Source organism: Anabrus simplex, chromosome 5, assembly GCF_040414725.1.
Source record: "Anabrus simplex isolate iqAnaSimp1 chromosome 5, ASM4041472v1, whole genome shotgun sequence".
Taxonomy (NCBI): Eukaryota; Metazoa; Arthropoda; class Insecta; order Orthoptera; family Tettigoniidae; genus Anabrus; species Anabrus simplex.
The window spans coordinates 15,357,577-15,382,874 of NC_090269.1; the positions used below are offsets into that span (position 1 = coordinate 15,357,577).

The following is a 25,298-nucleotide window of genomic DNA, read 5'->3' on the forward strand; positions in this document are numbered from 1 at the left end:
AAAAGGACTAAAGGTAATCTTACTGTTTTGGTACAGAAGTACGCGAAGAAACAACCTATACATTTTACAACCGTTAAACGTTTTCATTGTGTGCCCTGATGGAGTAAGGCGGACCTCCTAGAGAGCTACGCACTTTCTCAGGCTGAGGAGATTTGAAGCCATGATTTAAGGTGTGGAGACGGTAATGGGGTGGCGCGCGAGGCCCTTAAAATGATATGTCCCAAAATTTGCCTTAGTGCAGGAGAGTGTAAAACCACGGAAAACCATTCTGAGGTTAGCCGACGGTGGAAACCAGACACTCCGCCTCCTGAGTGCAGAACTGAAGGGCTAGCAAACCTAGCCGCTGTTGAACTGAAGGCCACTCTGCTCATTCAATATAAATTATATGAATACATTACTAATAAATAGGGGCCGATGACCTAGATAGCAGGCCCCTTTAAACAACAAAGATCATCATCATCATCATCAAACTACAAAATAACCAAGTGGATCGAAACAAACTTACAAACGCAATATGGTGTAACATTATTAAAGTTTTAATTAATGTAGGAAAAACGATAACAGGATGCATCTACAAGGATTCTATAACTCGTACAGCTGTAGCACGTCAAAAGGTACCACGAAAACCATTAATAAACTCCAAACATATCACATAAGTATTGCGAATCTTACACTAAGTTACGGCTTTAATTCACTGACAACAGCCCGTAACCCTGACATCTACCGGTAAGACTACAAACCTAAAGTGTCGCGCTATTCTGGTGGAAAATCGCCCGTTCTTCCAGGCCCTGTACGTTACGTACGCAACGGTCTGGAATGATTTTCGGGTATTCTTTTAATGCGTGTAAAATAACATAATGCTTTGCCAATGCTGCAATGGCAACAGGAATTCTTTGCAGATTTCTACACATTCTTGTCTTTCATTTATGAACTTAGTCGGCTACAATTACATGAAAGTAGTCTGAAGCAAAATATACAAGAACTATAAGCAAGTGCTGCACTGGAGACACTGGTAAGTTTCAATATGTGGGGAAACTCTAACCTATTTTCAATTTCTTTCAGCACCTTATTCATTATGTCTTTGGTAATTAGGTATCATTGTCGAAAACATTCTTCTGACAACTCTAAAAGAATATTTCTTAGTATGAGTCGTCCCTTGCCTTCTTCTGTTTATAAATCGTCTTTATACAGCAGTAAGTATTCGAACTTAGGTCTTCTACATACTGCCATTTTGAAATTTTAACAGCTGTTAAGAGGTTAATACAGGGCTTCTGCCATGTTAATTTAACACAAGTTTTAATAATTTGTTAGCGTTAACAATCCTTGATGAGACAGCCATTTTGTTAAATTGTGTCTAATTAACAGCATTGTTAAGACTTAACTTTCATTGAAGAAACTGGGCCTCTATCTTTCAAACTACCCCACAAGTCACGAGGCCTTAAATCGGAGAACGAACTGAACATAAACCTGCACAAATTAGGCTATTCTTTCCTTAAAACATCATGCACTGCATTATTTTTATTACGAGCTGTCTGTCCTGCTGGCAATATCTGAGCGAAGTTTATAGTATTAATTCTTTGTATCAGTCAGAAATAATGACGACGTTAAAGCTACTATCTCCCGAATGAAAACTGTGAACTACGTGACCAAACCACGCAGCACTCGCTCGGTACGTAATTTAAGTGTGTTCGAGACCATTTTGTGCTTCAATCTCCGGACAGGTCATGTAACAGGCTCTAATTCGGGCCGGGCGAGAAACAATGTCACAACACTTGCTCGAAGTTACGCTAGAGACAACGCAATACGATGTGCGTTCTTCTCGAACTTCGATAAACTGCAATTAACAAACAGTTGAAGTGTATTACACCTAGGGAATTCGATCCCGGCCTTTATTTCTAATCCCGGGATTTCGGGATTACACTTGGTCAGTCCCGGGATCCCGGGATTATCCAGGGATTGAAAGTTACAAATAAAAAATAAGATATTCTCACAGAAATCAGTTGTTTAATCAGCAAATCGAAATTTAGACAAAATAACCATATTTTACGGTATACACCTAGCTAATCTTTTTTTTTTTTTTTTTTTGCTACTTGCTTTACGTCGCACCGACACAGATAGGTCTTATGGCGACGGTGGGATGGGAAAGGCCTAGGAGTTGGAAGGAAGCGGCCGTGGCCTTAATGAAGGTACAGCCCCAGCATTTGCCTGGTGTGAAAATGGGAAACCACGGAAAACCATTTTCAGGGCTGCCGACAGTGGGGCTCGAACCCACGATCTCCCGGATGCAAGCCCACAGCCGCGCGCCTCTACGCGCACGGCATCACTCTAACTAATCAGACTTAGAGTCAGAATAACCAGATTTAAAATCACTCAGTCTGTATGTTTAAAATTATTCTTTTCCAAGAATCAGTGAGATCTCTTTAAACTTACATAAAACCCATATGCAACAAACTATGCAAATAAACTTTGGAAATTAACAACAATCTCTCTGAACATAGACTAAATAGACGACTTTCATGTAACAACATAATAAGTAGGTAGAAAGTTTCTTAGCAAAAATTATTTAAAAATAACATTAACCAGTCACATTTCACATTTCTCGTAAATATAAAGAAAACTAATTTAATAGCAACATTCTAGTTTGAATTGCGAAAATATGATCTGAGAAATAACAACGCGTCCAGTGTCTCATCACCAAACCTGCTTCTCAATTTGTTGCACATATATGCAGCTGATGAGAAAGCGCGTTCAGGTTCGATGGAAGTTGGAGGAATCGTTAGTAAATACTTATAAGCCTGCTGTAGGTTATAGCTCCGAGTAGAATTTGCTCGTATAGGTTCATTTCTTTCTTAACAATTCTGGAAAATTCATTTTCATTTAATGCTTCAGGAGACATAATTTTCATGCTATTTTCTATTTCTAGCTGAAGTTTTTCTTTGAGCGTCAAATCACTTTTTTCTGTATTTGTCGGCTCGACTTGCATATTTTGTTCTTCCTCTTCGTCTTTTTCTTTTCATTTAATCTCTCAATTAAAGAAACAATGTGTTTTTATCAGGACTTTGCTCAGACTTGAAAATGTACGCTTTACTTCATCATCGAACGCCAACGCCACATTGTCACTATGAGGATTTTGTAGGTAGCAAAATACGCCATTCAACTCATTTCTTCGGCGATCTTTCATGCGCTTTTGTAAATGTATCTTGAATCTGCAAGCCAACTCGGAGCTATTGTCATTTAACTGCTGAAAAAGAAACTTAAGGGCAGCACCAGTGGTGCATAAATTCGCATCAGTGCGACAGAGTGCTTCTACAGTTAATTTGACTGGAGCCAAGACTAATGATTTCATCGATGAGCTCGAAATCGGACTCTTCCAACTGCACTGGACTATTCAAAGCTATAAGAGCCTTTTTGACGCTAAATTTCAAAAAGGCATTCACTCATCTCACTCACATGGGAGAGGTAATGTATTAATGCACGCATTGTCCTCAGATTTTCACCCACATAGGGGATGAACTCATGCGCTAAACGAGAACAGGCATTTACACACCGAAGAAACGCATAAATAACGCACTGAGAGTTTCGCTTCACGCAGTCTATTTTACAATTTTTTTTAAATGATGTCAATCCCGAAAATTCCGGGATCCCGAAAACGTAATCCCGAAATCTACGGGATTGAAAAGCGGTTGGGATCCTCTAATTACACCATAACTGAATACCATAATGTAAAATGTGTCTAAGTGTAAAAATGTAAAATCAGAGAAAGGCAGAAAAATAAGTTTCAATAGACGGTAACGTTTTAAAAGACATAAGCAGACAAGTTTTACGAAAAGGTAGATATATAGAAATATGTCAAGTAAGAACATTTGGGAAGAACAAAACACACGAATGAAAACTGAAAACTCAGAATGGATCTGTGCAAGCTCCTACCATGTTCTTGTAACTAACCATTGTGTCAGCTTTCGTCGTTCTTTGGCTAGTCAGTCCATAGTCCGTTTCATGCAATACTCGATGCCACCCTATCCTGTGCTAACCCTTTCATTTCTACTTAACTACTATATCCTACATCTCCTCTAATCTGTTTGCCATATGCATAACTTAGTCTTCCATTGCAGTCTTTACCGCCTACACATTAATTCTCAAATATTTATGTTATTAGCGGTCACATCGATAAATACTGCGTAACAAAAGTTATAGAGAATTAAATTTCCTATCATTCATGTCTCATACTTTTTTACTGTACTGGCTATGATAACAGAGATATTCATGAATTTGATTTTTTTTTTTTTTTTTTGCTAAGTTCAAGGCACGAGAAAATGGGTAAACATGATTTAATGAAAATCAGCAAATACAGTCGGGGAATAAAGAACTACAGTCTAGGCTTTAAATACTTTTATTCACCCTCGATGATATGGTAGTTTAGATGAAGACGCCTGAAATTAAATTTTTAGTATGTATGTTACTGGTCCTATAGAAAAGTAAAGAGCTATGCAATTTAGTACAATCTTACCCCCACAACGCGTACACTGCTTAACCTAGAATTCCGTACACAACGAAGAATTCCGTAGCGAAGCACAGGTACATCAGCTAGTTTATATACCGTATAAGGGAACATAAAGGTACAATAATACTGCCCTGTGGGACCCCCTCTTAATTATTACAGGATCAGATAACGCTTCACCTACTCTAATTCTCAGAGTTCTATTATCTAGAAATGTCGCCTCCCCCTCAACGACTCTGTACAATACTTGCCTGTTTGGTGACAGTACGATCTTAATTCGCTGATCTGCGGTAATGCATGAAGGGTTTAAAAGTAACTGAAATTTTTATATTGCCACTAGCACGTAACAAAGAGGATTTTTTTATATATGTAGCCTATGGCCATTAGAGACAACAAAAATCAACATTTACACATATTTAGAAGCTTTCTTTGCAGCCCGGTGTCATTGCATTCTCCCTCTGGCAGCCTGTCACCTTTCTGCTGTCCATCCACTGTTCTGCTTTTCTTCTTCACAGAAACCCTTGAAGTTGTAAATTTGGTGTCGGTACTTGGTTCTGTTAACAATGTCTTCACGATTTAGTCCAATTTTTTTCAGATCTCTCCTGACCTCCCTGAACCAGTTATCACGTGTGTAAGGTCTACTGTCGAGTATGGTAAAAAAAATCCTTAGTCGACCGCTTGTCTTCCAAAATAGGTGGCCATAGAACTTGAGCCGTCCCTTCTTGGTAGATTCCATCAGTCGTTCGGTTTTCTGGTATAGTTCCTCTTGTCCTCGCAACCTGTACTGTCCAGCCACGACTTTTGGACCCATTATCTTTCGAAGGATCTTCCTCTCAACCTTCTCAGCTTCTCTCAGACCATCCTTTCCAGTAACTTCAATCACTTCAATGGAGACATTCGGATTTAATCACCGTGTTGTAATATCTGAGTTCAGCTTGCATTGAACTTGCCTTTTACTTGTACAGGTCGTGTGTTCTGCAAAACGCAGCGGCCATCCTATCTCGCCTACTGTTTTTATTTTATCTTTCATTAGATTCAGTCTGCTCAATATCATCGAGATATTTGAAGCAATTAACTCTTTAAATTTTACAATACCTTGTCTTTAGTTGTGGGGGAGCTGTGGGGATATTAGACAAGTACTTAGTTATCTCAAAGAAGATCCAAAGTTCAGCCTTTTCAGCTTGTTGTTTCAAAAGATGTATCTGTTCTACAGCTGTATCTGTGTTTCTAGAAAGGATCGCTAAATCATCAGCAAAGGTAGACAGTTGATCTTTCAACTTCCAATGTATACTTGGTTAACTTTCTTGTTAATTTATATTTCCCATTCACGGATAACCTTCTCCAACACGCAACTAAAGAGAGTCGGTGATACTGTAGTTCATCACCCTGCCTTACTCCTGTTTTAATCGCAAACTCCTTCAAAAATTCACCCATGAATTTTACTTTAGAGTGGGTGAGAGTTAGGGTCTGCTTGATAATTTCTGTCCAAATTCACTCAAACAAAGAGACTTTTATTATATGTATGTACAGGAATCAGCGCAACAAACTGAAACTGGACAACCTGTCGCTGCCCAGTCCGGAGCGTCACCGCCCTCTAAGACATCAGTACAGCTCGGATAACATGCATGTACCACCATTCAATATTCCCAACCTGCGCATCGAGCAACGTAAGACATCTAGTGCGGAAGACATGGCCAGGAAAAACTCGGCAGGTAAGTTTTCTTCATTCTTATCTCCAGGGACTGAGGTTTTCTTCGTATTAGAGAGTAATGCTTGTATTAGATTCTGCTATTGACAAATTGTATCAAAGCAAGAGGAAATTCTCTGAAGAAAATCACTGGAATTACTCTGAGAAGAGCCCTTCTTTTATATCTTGTCTACAACGAGTTACATCTTAAATGTCGATGTTCAACATCTCGTAATGCAAGAGAACAACAAATAGTAGAAATAACATTTCTACTGTCTGGAACAGGTACGTATATGTTTTCTTCTCTGATTTGCAACTGTTCAGCTTACGTTGGCTCTGACGTCACAGCATGTCATCTCTCTCATGCACTATTTTCCTCTCTCTGTTTCTTGCTGTACATTGACGGAAGTGAAGTGGAACCTGTAGTACAAAGGAAGTTGCATTCAATCATCCGTTTTATGAGAAGTAGATGGAAGTTAGCAGCAACGCTGTGTTGAATCACGAAAAGAAATCTTCAAAATAAACTCAGAAGTTAGTGAAGAGATTTGAATTTTCTAACTAGAAACGAAACACCTTTAGGTAATATTCTGTTTGAGACAGTTACCATTTCAACTTTATCCTGCCTTCTAAAAACACAAGATAGTATAAATGCCTTGCGATGTTTGTAAAGATTTGTTTTTCTTTGTGAGATCCGAGTGGATAACTTTCATAAGTTACTTTCAAAGTTTTCTCATCCCTTTCATAAACGTACGTTCTGTGACAAAAAGCATACCAAATTCCATTATTAGATCGATCCAATTCATAACACAGGAAACGATTTGCGAAATGTAGGGGAGGTGTGAATTTTAAAGTAATCCTTGCGCATAGTTACTAGTCTTGATAGTGACAAGTTTTTGATTTTGTTATACAACATATGAAGATTTTTCTATAATCTCGTAAAGTCTGTTTAAAAATTGATAGTACCTTTAAAACTCAATTTTATGATTTACTACTTGTGTGTGCCCTTTTCAAACTATCAAATAATGTAGTAAGCGAACGCCAGAAATTATATAGTCCCCTTCCCACAAAGTGGCCAATGAGACTCTTTCTCAAACAGGCTGTTATTGGCAGAACAATAAATATATAACAATTGAATACCATGTGTCTCTTTCCACAAAATGTGCATTAATCGCAAAATAGTTCAATAAATGTTTTGATCTCCGTGTAAATACCCAGTTCAATGAGCAAGAATAGATGGAAGTGCTGCTACTATACAAAGACATTTTCTTAAAGGAATCGTTTTTAACAGGAACATGAATGAATGTACCATTTCGTGGTACATTTATAGGAACTACGTATGTATAAGATGTGGATTGTTCCTTTGTGCATTTTACCCTACTGAGCCAGGAAACATCAGTCGCAATGTTCAGAAGAGTAGAGTAACTTAAAGTGGAACATTTGTACTTTGCTCGAGGTAAATCAATCAATCAATCAATCAATCAATCAATCAATCAATCAATCAATCAATCAATAAATCAATCAATCAATCAATCAATCAATCAATCAATAAGTCAATCAATCATCACTGATCTGCATTTAAAGCTGTCAGCCAGGTGGCAAATTCCCTATAAATTCCTATAAATAAATATTTTCCCCAATTCGTCCTCTTGAATTCCAACTTTATTTTATGACCATTCCCGCCTTTAAAAGCTGCACTCAAGCTTATTCGTCTACTAAGGTCATTCCACGTCATCTCTTTACTGACCGCCCGAACATACCGCTTAGCTCGTTACTTACTCCCAAGTCTCCCCAGCTCAAAGTTTGCAACACTTTCGTAATACTACCCTTTTGTCAGAAATTACCCAGAAAAAGTACCCTTTGGATCTTTTTCAGTTCCTGTATCAAGCTAGTGAGCGTCTCATATACAGGAACCATACTCTAATTGGGATCTTAACAGAGTACTGTATGTCTGCCATGATCTTCCGTATCAAAAGCCTTGGGATAGATCGATAGTAATACAGTCTAAAATATCTACTATATACTGCTGAAATCCTACAAGTTTTAAATCAGTTTCCAGTACCGGAAACAATATTTATGAATAGAATGTGCTGTATAAATCACCAATATAAGCATGCAACTATGCTGATCATCACATGATTTTCATGCTATTAAACACTTACATGAAATGCAAACGTAACATTCCTTCACTAGACTCACGCGATTCACCTACACTAATACATAACATTACGCCCATGAATAAACTACGCAATACGGCTGTTCCACTAGCACAAACGATCCATGCATAGTTTGCGAGACGTACAAATCTACCAGTCTTCACTGTTAAAGCAATATGCACACTTCTCCTAGATAAGACACAACGTGTTAATCAATAATCAATACACATGATAAACCAATTAGAAAGGTTTTAAGGAAACCATGTAAAAATACCCACAAACGTGAAGAACCGACTTAAATGCACACACTCCTCTTTCGTTTTACATTGCATACCTTATTTTTCTAGTCCATAATTCGCTTTCCAGTACACTACAACAGTCTTCTTCACGTTTTCTGGTTTAAATCGGCGGCATTTGTTTGTTCTAACTAGCTTCAATGCGGAGTATGGTCTCTCTACATCCACGTATGTGACAGGACAGTATTTGAATTCGGGAGTGAGTGTAGGTGTTAAACTCTGGTAGATCCATTTGATCAGAACCAGCCAAATAGTTTTATAGCCACCATAAGATCGTAGCCTGAATTTCGTTTGAGGACATAAGAATATTTTTGAAGTTTACTGGGATACCATCCATTGCACGCTTCACGTTTTCCATAGTGACCAGTGAATCGCCAAGACGGAAACCACGTGTTTCTAACTTTTTGATTGATTCTGGTGTGACTTGGAAGTGTGTCTTGATAAGCGCAATTTCCCTTTGAACCGTTTCATTACCGAAAGAGTTCACGGCATTAATTACTTTACATTTTGTCGAAGACTTGCTTGTAAAACACGTTCAAATATGAATCATAAAAAAGTCGAAAATATGCACAATAAATTCGAAAGTTGAAATGTATGAACTTATCCTAACATATACAAATACGCATATACAGCGTTATTCACCTAACATGTTACACGGAAATAACTTCTAAACCATTAAAAATATCAGCATTCTGTTTTCATATTCGTAAATGGTACGCAGGGTCTTATAAAATAATATGCTACTTAGTCTTATGGGGTGATTAACAACCGAGATATTGATACTAACTCGATATTTTTAAATGGAATGGCACAAATTCATACAGCTGATTTAAAAGCTCATCTGCGTACAAGTTCAAATATGTAAGTATTTTCAAAATCGGACAAGTACTTTTTGAGATATAAGTAAGAACAGCATGCGCTGTTTTGCATGCCGCATCAGACGACGTGAAGTCGGGCAAGGACATATTGAGGCGCAAGCAGTTTCCTGGGAGTGAGTTCAGCCACAGAATGGGTACCAGGCATGTAAGCGCCTCGTACACATGTGGTGGGTTTGCAAAGTGTGTATGGCAGGCGAACACATGACAGGACAGAAAGGATTGATGTGTTTAAAAGGAATAAAATAAGTATTTTTGCCTTGAAAGGGAAACGAAAGCTATAATTGTCACTGGTTTTAGTGTACAGTTCATACTTCTCTGTGAATTGAGAAATAAACATAACACAAAACACCAGAAGAGCTCCTTCTAGAAAAGCAAATGTTCAGGGTATATCGTAGTGAGATGGCAGCAACACTATTATTTATGTTCTATTTTACACGCATTAATCTCCGCAGAGCTCCAGCGCGACTGTAGTAGCGTGTATTCGGGAGAGCGTAGGTTCGAGTCCTGCCTCGCCCAACCTGAAAGTGATTTTCATGGTGTCCAATGTTCAACACCAGGCAAATAACGGATAGGTACCTTTGTGATAGGCCACGGCCGACTTCCTTTCCAAATCCTTCCTATTCCCACCCGTGAGAAAAAAAAACGCTAAACTGAACGCAACCTATTACGTGTCAAAACAAAACAATACAACTTTAATCTCCCTTCCACGTCGTGTGTTCGCCAGGCATACAATAACGTTGCACACCGAGGGTATGTTACGGTACATCACATTATGTTTACAGTACATGCCTGGTATCCGTTCTGTGGCTGGAATCAAGGCCAGGAAGCAGCTTGCGCCTCAATATGTCCTTGCCCGACTTCACGCCGTCTGATGCGGCATGCAAAACAGCGCATGCTGTTTTTATTTATATTTCAAAACGTAATTGTACGATTTTGAAAATACTTACATATTTGAACTTGTACACAGTTGATCTTTTAGGCCAGCAGTATGAATTTGTGCCGTTCCATTTAAAAATATGGAGTTAGTATCAATATCTCGGTTCTTAATCACCCCCATGAGACTAAGTAGCACGTTATATTACAAGACCCTGGGTACCATTCACGAATATGAAAACAGAATGCCTATATCTTTAATGGTTTAGAAGTTATTTCTGTGTAACATGTTAGGTGAATAACCCTGTATATTCACTATTAAACTTAATAAGTCGTCCAATTTCTCCTTCAAACGCGTTCCTTGTCGGTTTTGAAGATCTGCGTATCGGCATACAAAAAATATGCATTTGCAAACAAATTCGATGTGCAGTCATGAATATTTAATGATTAACATGCCATCAATTACGTTGAATATATGCTTTCTCACAATTACATTTCATATCCTATATCTTTAGTCATAAAATTGATAGTAATTTTAAGAAGTCAAGAGCTCTAATTGTAGGTGTAAGAAGTTGTAATTGTTTCAGGTTGCTGCTGCTTGTTTGTACTTCCAATATTTTCAGTGCCATCACCTCTGGTTGATTCCAGACGCCTTGGTGTGTCTGCAGAAGCGATCGAGAAATTTAATACCATAAATGAGTATAATAATAACAATAATATAATACATCTTAAATTATAAAGCATGGTAGTGTAGTCTTAACTTATGTACTAGTCCAGTATTCAAATAACTATATACTCATAATAAATGTCTGTTAAATGTCTGTGCAAATAAAAATAGTCCAAACTTCGATCGCATTATGCATTCCACCACAAAAACATGTGGCCACTGAATTAGGTGGGCGAGGAAAACTGCGCTGTTAACAGATATGGAAACGGCGAAGCGACAGTTGGTCGACAGTCGCTTACCTCTGAGTTCAGATTGGCAACGCTGGTGGTGCAGTGCTGTCTAGTCGAAGACAGTCCGTTCCGGGTCCAGGTATTCTTTAAAATGGTTCTCTTTCCGATATTACATAGTCCAATCAAGTACATAAAGTTACATTGTAAACCATAAACAAATGGAATATTTCAATAAAACTGATACAGATTAATGTGTAATCTGAAAGTACTTATCGTGTCCTGTGTCCAGCGCTGGCGCGCGCGACCCGACGACCTCAGCTAGCGACATTTTGTTCAGCTGCTTTCAGGCCATTTTCCACGAAAACCGAAAGACCCATGGAAACATGTTTCAGATTTAAAAAATTAGTTAGACAATTTTCAACATTTTCCCGCAGACAACATTTTATTGGCTCAAGAAACAAAAACGTGGCCGCTTACTGAAAATTTCAATACGTGATTTTGCGGATTTAAAATTACTTGTTCAGGTTGTAATTCTTAATAATTATTATTTTAATTGGTTTTGTGGAAAATAGTTATACCGCTGAAATCAGCAGTCTTTCTTGAAGTTTGTAGTTTGGTTTTTTTGTTTGTTTTTGTTTTTGTTTTTTTGTTTGTTTTTTGCAATATTGCAGGAGGTAACATCAGGAGCTTGTGAGAAAACAAACTACCTCGTGCTCCGAAATGATGTGTTGAATTAGACATTTCTTCATCATTTGCTGCATACCTCGGCAACAGCATCATTTCTCTGACCTGCCTAATTTGGTGGCCACGACAATTGCTGTGCGGAGATTTTCTTCAAAAGACTTCACTTCCGTCACAGATGTATGCTCTAAAGCTTCGCTTGTACAACTTTGCATCAGTTCAGGTCTCTTGACAAAGAGAGACACGAGTGTACGAGGGAGGAGAAGGTGAAGCCCGTGCCAACTTAACCTGACACTGAGTTATAGTGTGATCTTGTACTTTTGGTTTAGTGGGGCCGTACAGCTACCTGAACCAGCGCAAGACGTCCAGCGCCGAAGAGATGGCCAGGAAACACTCTGCAGGTACGTATGTAGAACAGGAACACTGTTTGAACTAGACTCTAGGTTTCATCACCAGAAGAGTCTGTTCAGATACGTTTCCTTAATTATATCATTTTGTGTGTCCAGTAGTCTAGAATTTGTGTTGCATTGTTGACCAACTCTTCACCAACTCTCACCACATTATGTTCATTAGACAACACCAATAGCCTAGTAGCACCACATCACAACCCCACGGCTTACTTTGTGTCCTTTTTTGTCAATACCTGCATACTGTATATCTTCTTAGTTAAATACAGGATGGTCAGAAAGAACGCGAACCGGCTATATGAGCGTTTGAAGGTTGATCATACTGATAAATAATTTGAAAAAAGTCGATATCTCGCACCATTGTGATTTTATTAGCTGCCAAAGTTAGCTAATCAGAACGCTTCGTGGGCTAATTCAAATGGGCTTTGCGAGGCAAGGTACGTAGCTTAAGACCAGGTTGAGAGCCATGCCGAGTAAACAGCATCAAACCCACCGTCGATTTCAGTCGGTGTCACCGTGGCGTACTGTGTAGAGATGAGAAGATTGCACGAATGAGGAATGTGGCCTGCAAGAACGAACTTCCTGTTCTGCCCAGACAGATCGACTCTTATCTGCTACACGAAAACATTGACTCACACTTTATAGTTTGCTGGATTACAACTGACAAGAGCGAAGAGCTGCCAGTAGAAGATAATATAAAGTCGCATGGGTAGTAGCGGAGTTGCTATGGTAACCATTGAGTCACTGGCTCTGCTGGTGAAAACCCCTTCGCCCCGTGCCTCACCGGGCATGTGCATTCTTCTGATCTCCCAACACTACTTGCTATGGCACGATCATGTTAGCTCTGTGGTCCGTGTTCAAATCCCTCCAATTGTGAATTTTTATTTCCATTGGTGCTCTTAAGCAGACCTTAAGCCAGATGCAGATTTAGCAACACCGCTTCGCAAAGCCCATTTTAATTCGCCCGTGAAGCTATCTGATTGACTAACTTCAACAGCTAATAAAATGACAACGGCAAGAGATATACAAGTATTGTTTTCAAATTACGTATCTGTTTGGCCGACCCTTCAACGCTCATATCCCCGGTTCACGCAGTTTCTGACTACCCTTCACAAAGGAAACTATTCTCTTATTATCATTTTCTACTGCCATATTATAATCACAAAAGTAATAAATCTTCAGTTTCACGTTAACTGATAAAGGAACAGGATAGTCTCACAACTTAATTCATAACTTCTAGGAGTGTCGAAAGGTGTTATAAAACATTTCCGGGTTTAGCAGTGTAGTAAATAAAATATTAAACATACCGAGGACTAATGCCCCTTGTTCCCTTCAAATTATTCCTCGGCATAATCGATGCTATGCTGTCCAGCTCCTTGGCTGAATGGTCAGCGTTGAGACCTTCGTTGCAGAAGGTCTTGGGATTGATTTCAATCGTGCATGCTTAATTCATCTAGCTCGGGGACTGGGTATTTGTGTTTGTCCGAATACTCTCCTCCTCATACTCACACAGCACACCACACAACGAACATCCCTCCAGACAGGGTATCCGGCTGTAAAACATGGCTAAATCCACGCGTGCGACACAGTTCGCACCTGCGACTTCACCAGATGTGGAAAAAGCGGAGGAATAAGAAGAAGACACTCGGAACAAAGCTGTCAAATTCTCGGAAAATATTATAAGCATCCTGATATAGATGTTTCTCGTGCGAATTCCATATTGTCTAGCGCAGCGCAGCCTTCTGAATGACTGCGTTATACTTATGTAGCCTTTCTTTTTCAGTTCCTTTCAGCACCGCCTACTGGTATATTAAGAGAATACGGAGGAATAAATGCTGAAAAGAGGCAGCATAAGAATATTTAAGCTATCCACAGGACTGCGACGGACAGATAGCTGAAAAGTATACCAAAAATAGCTTACTCAGACTGTTTCCAAGCCTCTCCAAAACGATGGTGGCAGAGTATGTATCACGAAGGGAACGTTTTCTTCATCACTTTTATTTGGGACAAGGGCCATAAGTCAGTAAGTTTAGCATTTTACAGAGCAATCCCTGGATCGTCTATAACAAAGGGTTTCAGAGCTCAAACGTGGTAACTCCAAATCTATAATTCATAAATGGTTGTTATCATTTACTGCGAAATAAGCAAGAAGTGAGTATTCTGGGAGGCGACCGACTAAGTAAAGAAAGTAGACGGTCGATTCCTTTGCCCAAGTTTACAGGATGGAATCTCGCCTGTCATTTGAAAGTATTACGTTCAAAACATCTGTTTCGTAAATTTGCTGGCATAACCTAATTACTGGGCAATATTTTCGCACTGTGGTCTCTCTTAAGACCGATAATAGTTACAGTATAACATTGGGATAAATTATTAGTTCTTAAAAGTAAAGTGGGTTTCAATAGTCATTGTCTAACATAATTATTAGATTTATCACACAAAAACACAAAATATTATTCTTTTTATTATTTTTTATTTACGAATTGACCACTGAGGATCACGCTACAATTTCATTTTTTTCCTTTGTTTGTTTGTTTGAAGTTTCCTCTTCCCCCAGTACTCCTTCATATAGGCGCTATGCTGTTTCTTCTGTTCATTCGTCCAGGTTTTTCCCATCTTTGCAATTCATTCGACTTAAAAACCTTTGAATCATGGTCCGAAATACTGCATATTCCTGTCTAACATCTGAACTTCCTGGATGTTAAACTTCTCTAGATTTTTACGAACTTCCTTAATCCTGCCCGTCGTTGTCTTCTGGTTCCATAAGAAGTCGAATAACCTTTTTGGTTAGTCTGATTTTATCCATTCTATACAAATGTCTTCTCTTTTCCATGGTCTCTGAAATTTCCTCCACAGTTTGGTAGTACTTCATTGTTGTTCCGAAGTTTCCATCCGGTTTCAGTCTGGATTGGGCCCAAGATTTTCCGTATTATTCCTCTTTCTATGATCTCCAGCTTCAATTTGTAATTCATCGAGAGGCATTCGCTGGCATACAGACATTATGTTTTTACTATAGTGTTGTAATGCCTTATTTTGGCATTCCATCAGATGCATTTCTTGTTGTAGATGTTTTTAGTCAGTCTATAAACTCTCTCCATTTTGGAGATACGATCGTCTACAACAGCTTTCTCTGGTCCGTTCTCTTGTATCATTTCACCAAGGTATTTGAACATTTTAAAGCTCTGAATACGGCCAATCTCTGTTTCAAGGAATTGTGGTCCATGTTTGTCGTTCATTATGAACTCGGTCTTCTCTTTCGAGATCCGAAGTCCCGTCTTGCTAGCGATCTTTTCTAGGAGGTTGATCTGTATGGCCGCTTCCCCTAGATTTTCCGAAAGTATTACAAAATTATCAGCGAAAGCCAAGCAGTTGACTTTGATTCCTCCCGATTTTTTCCTAAGCAGATCGGGGTTATCCCTTGATTTTCAAGTTCGGAATTCCAAATTCTCAGAATCTTCTCCAGGACACAGTTGAATAATAGTGGTGGTAATCCATCACCCTGTCGCACACCTGTCTTAATTTCAAATGGCTGTTAAGGTTTCTTTGATAAGGTTTGCCAGTTTGGTTTTGACCCCAAATTCTCTGATGATCTTATCTAGGGTCTCTCTGTCCATCGAGTCAAAGGCTTTTTTGAAGTCAATGAAAGAAACCACTATATTATTATTATTATTATTATTATTATTATTATTATTATTATTATTATTATTATTATTATTTTGAGACTTCGCCCAAAATATGCGTTAAGATTAACGTAATTAATTGTTTAGGCAAGTTAGGAAGCACGAATCTCTAATTTATTACTCCAAAACAATGGACAGCGATCGCTACAATAAGTATATCTGTCAAGATGAAGACCCTATGCTAAGTAGCATAGAACTGCATTGGTCGATGCAACAAAACTAAACCAGGGTACTTCCAAAACAATCACAATAAAATGTTCGTGGAGGTAATAGAAAATTGTGAAAATAATGAGTGAGCAGTCAATATCTGTGGTTATAAATTAAGGAGTCTACAGACATATACCGATAGACTGCGTGTGGAGCGAATTTAATGTCCATCCAACAATAGTGAAAATGTCGTGGATTTTCAGTTGGTCAAAAGATTGTCTGAGACAAATCGACCTAAATGACCAAACATCAAAATTATTTATCAAAACCAGGCATAGGACAATCATTCTATAACTATGTTCCATAGACTAAATATGGAGCGAATTTAATGCCCATCCAACAATAGTGAAAATGTCGTGGATTTGCAATTCGTCAAAAGACTGTAAGAGACAAATCGGCCTAAATGACCAAACATCAAAATTATTCATCAAAACCAGGCATAGGACACTAATTCTATAACTATGATCCATAGCATTGTTCATTGTAGCCATTCACTATCTGATGTCATGAGACTACATACTAGCACGTCCTTCTTAATTATTAAGCAACTGTATATTTTCGATTCGGTCCAATAAATTAAGAAAACATAACATTTGAATTGTCTACACAGATAGTACTTAACTAATTTATTACTGGACCTGAACACTGTGCACCATTTTTCTAGTTATAACACTTTTTCACACAGCTAGAAGTTTATCGAATAAAAGATTAGTGAACCACACAAGCTCATTCAACGAATTACAAAATTCTACTATATGCAAAGGGCATAAAGTAGGGGGTTTTCAATTTTTTAAATTTATGGTCTTTATTTGTTTACAATTTATTTTGTTCAAAATTTATGTATGAAGTAGCAATCAACTATATTTTAAATGGAGGATACGCCTAAACACTTAACCGCTGCATATATGTCACATCTATGCCTGGTACCAGATAGTCAGTTCAATGAATTTAATACGTGCTAAAATAGCTGGATTCACCAATTCTGCAGTCAGTGGTTTTATTTTACTGGAATATACAGTATTAATTACAAAATCCACCCTTCATTAAATCCTAATCTAAATATAAAGAACGTTATCTTACCTATGACTTTCCGAATCACATGTCTCTTAATTCCGATAAATAATAAAATATTATTAATATAATACCGTAGTTCGAAAGCATGAATCTAACAATCTTATAAAGCTTCACTTGGCATAAATTGAGAACTCGAAATTTAAACGTGATATATCGTCCTGTAAATAAAAACTAGATAAATTTAGATTATAGCGATTAGGTAGAGCATGTTTTATTTTGTGTGTATAGAGTAGAAGGAAATGTTAACTACCGATTTCCCAAATGGTCTTCAGTTGCAGAAGGTATCTATTTATTTATTACTCTCGTAATGTACCGGTAAGTAGTACTGTAGACAGTGTTAGAGCATGCGATAGAAAAATTTCCGTTTAGAAGCGTTGTTTATCCAAACTGTAGAACCAGTGTAGGAAAAACGTCTTAATTCCTTATTATTTTAAACCTTATTTTGACTCATTTTGTTCAGTACATTAATTAGACCTAAAATTCCAAAGGAAGATAAATAGTTTAAAAGAGTAGCGATAAGGCTCAGAAGAGAGCGGAGAAAAATATTCATTGGTGACAAGTGAATACGTATTTTCCCTACCTTACTTTTTCATGTCTCCCTCCATTCAGCTCTTTTATAGAAACTCTTTTAGGACAGAGAGGTCCTAAAATTTTAAAATGTGAATTCTTGCGTTTAAGCGCTGTTCTGTTTGTTTATTAATCATTTTTCCCATCATATTTCCTTCCTTCGCAATATGCTTTGAAAAAGCATATATTTATATAGCATATAGAATATATAGCACGAACGAGTAATGTTAGCCAACGGCCGTAGCCGCGTTGACGCACCGGATCCCGTCAGATCTCCGTATCAAGATGTGAATGGTTTGCCACGCGCTGTTGGTAGGAGGTAAGGGAATAGAGGAGCGGAAAGGAACTGGCCACACTGCCGTACGTAAACTCCGGCTCAGGCATACCTCTGCTGAGGTTCGGACCTGCCTTCAGGCAAAATACACCCTTACCTTAGCAACGTTAGCGTAAATAATTGCGTAATGAACATTGATTCAGTCATTCTTCTGTTCTCGCCTAAGAGCCATAATAGTATGCTTGATGTTGAGAACACCACTTCATTTAACTTATCTCTCTTAACAAAAGCTTTGAATTAACGGTATAATTTTAAAAGAACTAAGTATGACTTCACTGAACACAGTTCAAGCCGTAATATATTGGTAGCTAGCATGTAAACTTGTTAATAATATTTGAATATCCCTGTTGAATATAAAAGGATGCAAATTTCTCTCTTACATTACAGAATACGACTCTATGTTATTATTTACACTTAAATACTACAAACTGTCGTTAATAACATTTCTAAAAGGTTGTTTGTTTTCAGACATTTACAAAGCGAACCTTTATAATACAGCCAGATGAAACGGAAATTAAAGACAAATGCTCGTCATAAAGGAGGTTGAATGAGCCATTTGTTCCTACCAATGGTCTTTATGCTATACGGAAATACTGAACGACTAATACTTTCATTAATATTCCGATATATGGGATTTTCATCCATAGTAATGTCATTGATTACTACTTGTCAAGCCTCAGGCAAAGTACGCTTTTTTATAATACAGCATGTTCGGTTTCTGGCCCACATAGGCCACAAATTTCTATACACATCAATGTTACATACAAATGAAAAACAATACGTTTTTCAGACATAACCAAATAGGAAGAGTATAAAACACATTAAAGACTAGAGGACCCGTGCTTCTCCGCAGCATTCGTTATAAATAGGTCAGATAACTCGTCTTGATATTCCTGTCGTAGTCATGTCCATTTCAATGGTTTTATGAACATTTAAGAAGAAGCGCGTTGCAGTTCGTAGTAAGACGTCATCATGCCGTCTGTTTAGTAAAAATCTATACATATATTCGCTTTTTTTTTTCCTGCAGTTCCTGAAGTAAAGCTTGATATTGTGTCGTAGAAGGCAATGGTATTTTTAACCACAGTTCTTCTATATAGAACGGTTGCCTTGTGAGTTCACAGATTAGTCTCGAGAGGAGCATTCTTTTGCCAGGTAGTGAACTATTTTAAGATACATGGCCTTTACTCTTTCTAATATAGCTAGATAATGTCTAAGACGTCATGATTGTGTCTGTTTGTACGTAGACGTTTTCCTCTTAGCAGCATATAAGTTACTAGGAACGCTCTGCCATCTGCTGAATATATTTGGAAGCTGGGAAAGGTTAGGGAATCAAAGAGTATCTAGGAGAGAATAGTATTCTTCCGTGATCAGAGAAAATGTGTACTCTCCGGCTTGACAGATAGTAATCAAACATGGCTGCACGCAATAACATTACTAAGGATGAAAATCGCATATATCAGAATATTAATGAGAGTATTAGTCGCTCAGCCACCTGCTAAGTACAGGATGTATTGCAGATTGGATTAAGCTTTCGCCTGCAATTACTGGAGTCATCATTTAATGATTTGATTTTATGATTACTCAAAGTTGGCTGAACTTGGGGACCTATTAATGTCTCAAGATTCACCGGCAGGTGGTTCCGGAGAGAATAAAACAAATATGAAGCAAATCGGTCCAGTAGAACGGACGGACAAATTTGCCAAAGCTTTTTTTAGTAAACTCTTTAAATATATAGATTTGATTATACTAGTGGTTCACTGGAAGTAAAAGGGTCGTCATTTCGTTGTAAGCTCGAATGATGGTCATTACGTACAGAAAAAACTTCTGGATTAAAAAACATAGAATTACCTACCTCTGAGTACATTCAGCCCCCGGTGGTGGTGGTGATTACTGTTTTAAGCGGAAATACAATTTAGGCAACCATCCTCTATATAAGACTAATCAGAGGGAAAAATGGAAGGGACCCGACACTTCGAAAAATGAAGGTATCGGCCAAAGGAAGACAAGGGCCACGAAGGGCGTGAAACTATAGACTCCCTAGCCCTTGCAAACCTAACAGCGTCGGGGTCGGAAAAGAACAAGAGTTGACCAAGGAAGGTCGGATAGGTTAGATTAAAATGAGGATCCTGGCACAAGGACTCAACTAAGGGCCCCGTGGTCGCCAACCCACGCTCCAAAGTTCAGAGCCCCTGGGGCCCATTTTAGTCGCCTCTTACGACAGGCGGGGAATGCCGTGGATTTTATTCTACCGCCCCCACCCACAGGGGGAATTCAGCCTCCGTGAACTGGTCAACAGATAGCACGCAACGAGACATAATGAAAGCCAAGTTATCGAATTCATCCTGAAGAAGATTTTTTAATTCCACGATGAAAGTTTTTATGATATATTCGACAGTTTGTGGTGGGTATGGGAGACTGTTGCTGGTACCGCACTCTAGGGGTAGCGTGTAGGCTACAGTCTAGAAAGGCAAGAATAACGGTCTAAGGGATTCATCGTGCTGATCTTCATATACAATGTAGAAGCACGGACAGGGGCGTAACGTTAGGACGTGCTGGGCCTTTAAGGGGCCCGGGGTCTCCTCGCGAAAAAATAAAAAATAATAGATGTTCTTATATAGCCTAATATCACTCTGCACGGAAATGGTCAGGGCCATTTTGTAGAATCAGTCGAAATAGTTCTTTCTTTACAATTTGTGCGTGGAGGAATTGCCACTCGGTTGCATCTAGCAACAGTTTATTGTGTTGAGTTGCCGTTTCTCACAACACCGCGACACGCTCTTCAGAAAAGATCTCCACCAAATTATTTTTAAACAATTACAGCAATGAAAATTGATATCAAAATATCATATTTTAGTTATAAAATGATACTTTCCTGCTGTGTAGTGCACCTGAGATCGTGTTATGCACAAATTTTGTAGAACCCATCTCTACTCAGTTGACTTCACGAGGCTGAGTGGACCCCGTTCCAGCCCTCGTACCACTCTTCAAATTTCGTGGCAGAGCCGGGAATCGAACCCGGACCTCCGAAGGTAACAGCTAATCACACTAACCATTACACCACAGAGGCGCACTGTTTCACTCTAAGGAGGGATTAGCCCCAAAGAGCCCTTCCCTATGACTGGGTGATTACCCTCCTGTTTAGTTCATCCCGAGCAATGAATGGGATTTTATCCGCGCCCGGGTGGTCTTGCTCAAGGACCGGACCCACAGGTAGGGACTTGGGGTGACTTTCCAGCAGCAGGCTTGTGCAGATGACAAGGCACATTGTGCCTACCCTGACCGTCGACCCCTTTGGCCAACAGGTGCTGAAGACACACACCCGTTGGGGGTAACGGGGAGATACTGAGCTGCCCCAGAGGCTTCGTCTCGGATACTAGGTCTTATACGCCCGACACCTCAAACGATGAGCAAATAACGTACGCTTCATCTCGGATACTAGGACTTACATGCCCGACACCTCAAACGACGAGCGTCCCCGAGATCTATGACCTATAGAAGAGTCATATTTACTCCCGCCGTTTACCCGCGTTTACCTCTTCTCACACATGTATTCGTCAACAATGTACACTGATCAGCCGAAACATTATTACCACCTACCTAATAGCCGGTATGTCCATCTTTGTCACGGATAACATCCCAGATATGTTCAATCGGGCTAAGATATGGCGAGTTGGGGGCCAGCACATCAATTGCAACTGGCCACTGTGTTCCTCGAACCACTCCATTACACTCCTGACCTTGTGACATGGCGTATAATCTTGTTAAAAAATGCCACTGCCGTTGGGAAACATAATCGTCATGAAGGGGTGTACGTGGTCTTTAACCAGTGTACGATACTTCTTGGCTTGCACGAGCTCCAATGGACCCATGGAAGCCCATGTGAATGTTCCCCACAGCATAATTGAGCCTCCGCCAGCTTGTCTCTGTCCCGGTTTCCAGGAGCTGTTCCCTGGAAGACGAAGTATTCGCACTCTTCCATCGGCAGGATGAAGAAGGTATCGGGATTCATTAGACCATGCAACGCTCTGCCACTGCGCCAAAGTCCATTGACGATGGCCACGTGCCCATTTCAGTCGTAGTTGACAATGTCGTTGTGTAACATTGGCTACGGAGGTTCATCCTTAGGAGTGTTCGGTGCACTATGTGTTCAGACACACTAGTACTCTGCGCAGCATTAATGCCCGATGTTAGTTCCGCCTGTCCCGTGTTACCAGTCTGACAAGCCTACGACGTCTGACATCTGTAATGAGGGGTGGCGCCCAAAACCTCGACTTTTGGGCGTGGTTTCACCTTGGATTCGCCACTTGTTGAAGACACTCCCCACAGCACTCCTCGAACGCCCGATAAGTCGTGCAATTTCCCAAATGCTCGTGCCGAGCCTCCGGGCCATCACAATCTGCCCTATGTCAAACTAGATAGATCACGCGCCTTCCCCATTCTACACACGGACAACACGCTTACTGATACTATAACTGAAATTCAAGTCAAGAGCTTAGGAAAAGTATCCTTCCGCATGTGAGCACGTCCTTTGTTCCCTCTTCCCGTCTCCGTTCTTCATCTCCGCCACAACCAGCTTATCATTAACGCCGTGCGTCTATCTGACAAGTACTTCATTCTGAAATAATAAAGCATCAAACGAAATCACTTCCTTTCACATAGCTGTACCTGTTTATTCCTTTATTGACCATGTAAAACCTACAGATTACTGACGAATACCGAGGCAACAGAAGCAAGGTTTATTTTTATTCCATAATACAATTTGTGTGAGGCACATGCTCTCTTGCAACGACTCTCAGTGACAGTGGCTGAAAAACTCACCCGTGAGTGGGATTGCAAAATACAATGTTTCCAGGAATGTTGTAAATATTGTAGTCTCGTCATTCGGAAGGTAAAAACGAGCTCATGATCCCTCCATGACAACATTTCTGCAGGTAGAGGGCGGTTACGAATATAAAGTAAAGCACAAATTATTATTATTATTATTATTATTATTATTATTATTATTATTATTATTATTATTATTATTATGGCGTCTCCGAAAACCGTAAAAGAGTAGTTAGTGGGACGTAAAGCAAATAACATTATTATTATTATTATTATTATTATTATTATTATTATTATTATTATTATCGAATACGCCAAGGATCCTATAACCATACCGTGTTAAGGCCCTTCCTGTTTTATTTACGGCGAGTGCATAGTTTGAACTGAGCTGACACATCGACCTTTCGATGGAGACTTGGATTTTCCGTGGAGTTTAAATTCCAAGCGAGCGGCGTAAACACTGTATACAGAAGCGCCGGTCAGCTGCGCGGTCTTTTTCACGTCTTCCACAGTCCACAGCGGATTCTAATCTCGTAGGCTACTGTAAACGTTTAAAACAATTTGGTTTAGATTTCCTGCTTAATTTTTCTCCACTTTTGTCAGCTTTAAAGTATTTCACAGGAGACTCAAGCATCACAGCATCACACACGTCTTGCTCACAGCTGGCAGCCATTATCAATACTGAACATGCTGTTGCAGCCAGTATTGCCAACAGTTTTCTTGGATCCATCTTCAACGTCGCACATATCATGCGAACACACAGCAATGGAATGAACTCGAACAAAGCTTACTAAGTACACAGTGCAATAAGATATCAATATCATATTAAATCATTTTTATTTTGCTACATACACCACTGAGAACAATAACTATTCATAGCCATCTACGTATGAAATATAAGAGTTGGTAACGAACCCGAATAACATACAACATGTGGTATATTTTTCATATTTATAGAGGGAAAAAAATGTTGATTCATCAAGTCAGTTCACCACAATATCTAACGAAGCTGAAAAAAGCTCCTGACTTCAGAAACAAGTAACAAACCTAGGGAACTATTTGGCGCTGCGGAAGCCTTTTCACCGACCAGAAGTCTGGCTAACATCAAAGGGACCGCTAAGGTCTTGAGTTGACTCTCAGTATACATGCACCATGCGTGTGTCTGACTAGCAGTCATTCCTTGTCAGGTGATGCTGCTATCGTTAGGATGGGTTTATGTCGATAGTAGGTAGGTGTTCATAATGTTCTGGCTGATCAGTGTAAAATGCCGATAAGAAGTTGGTGTAGTAACACTCAGTCAACTCAGTTTCGAACGAGCGAAGTTAATAATAGACATCAATTGTACACTGTGATATATTTCAAACTTTAATTGAAGAGTTTTTGATTTAATCTTGTTCATATATTTTTCTTTGTTATAATCGAATAAATTATTATACCCGAGACTTCGGTATCGGTTACAAAGAGTAGTTCTGTAGTTACTGAAAAATGAAACTAATTAAAGTTGAACACGAACATCTAGGTGGTACATGGTTGGCAGTTCAGCAGCTTAATCATTAAACCATGGAGACAGTCAAATAAAACCTATTGAATGCTATTTAATAATAATCGTTCGATAACGTATAATCCCTTTGTTCATATAATTTGGCAAATATATTGCGTTACTTCTACCTGCGGTAATTAAGTTTATATTAAGTTATTCATAGTTTTTATATCTTAAATGAGGGGCCTCGAAGTTTTACTTTCGCAGTCGAGCCTGTATCAAATTCGCTACGCCCATGAGCACGGGTACATCAGCTAATTAGTAGGATATAAAGATAAAGAATACTCACCTTTTTATAATTACACCCCATTAATCGTCGCATTATCCTAGCTAATTGATCAACAATCCTACCACACAAATATACATTTGAGTCAGTGTAACTAGCAATAAACGTTTAATGGTTGTCATGAAGTATATCAGCTGAAGTCGGTATTTGACGCTTTGTCAGTTTTCTGCAATACGTTATTCCATAGCACAAATATTAATGAAACTACGATAAGGTCGACATTTCATTGTACTTAAAGGCAATGAATATGGATCCCTCCAAGCCTGGCCGCGTAATATTGAACCTACTTAGCAATGAATTACATTAATGCGATCTTTAAAGACATAATATTTCCAGAACATTTTATAACATTCGAAGTGGAATTCTGTGCTCCTTAATTTTAATATGAACAAAAATACATATGTAAAGCGAGAACTCAT

General features: G+C 39.0%; 1 protein-coding gene across 1 annotated transcript in view; it reads left to right on the plus strand.

The window, feature by feature from the left end:
- bma (SCY1-like protein bma) overlaps nucleotides 1-25,298 on the plus strand; it is a 1,798,985-nt gene that overhangs the window by 1,644,354 nt on the left and 129,333 nt on the right. Inside the window, exons 12-13 of the mRNA XM_068227755.1 lie at nucleotides 6,029-6,210; nucleotides 11,954-11,956. Of these exons, the coding sequence (XP_068083856.1) occupies nucleotides 6,029-6,210; nucleotides 11,954-11,956 (185 nt within the window). The remainder of the gene's footprint in view (nucleotides 1-6,028; nucleotides 6,211-11,953; nucleotides 11,957-25,298) is intronic.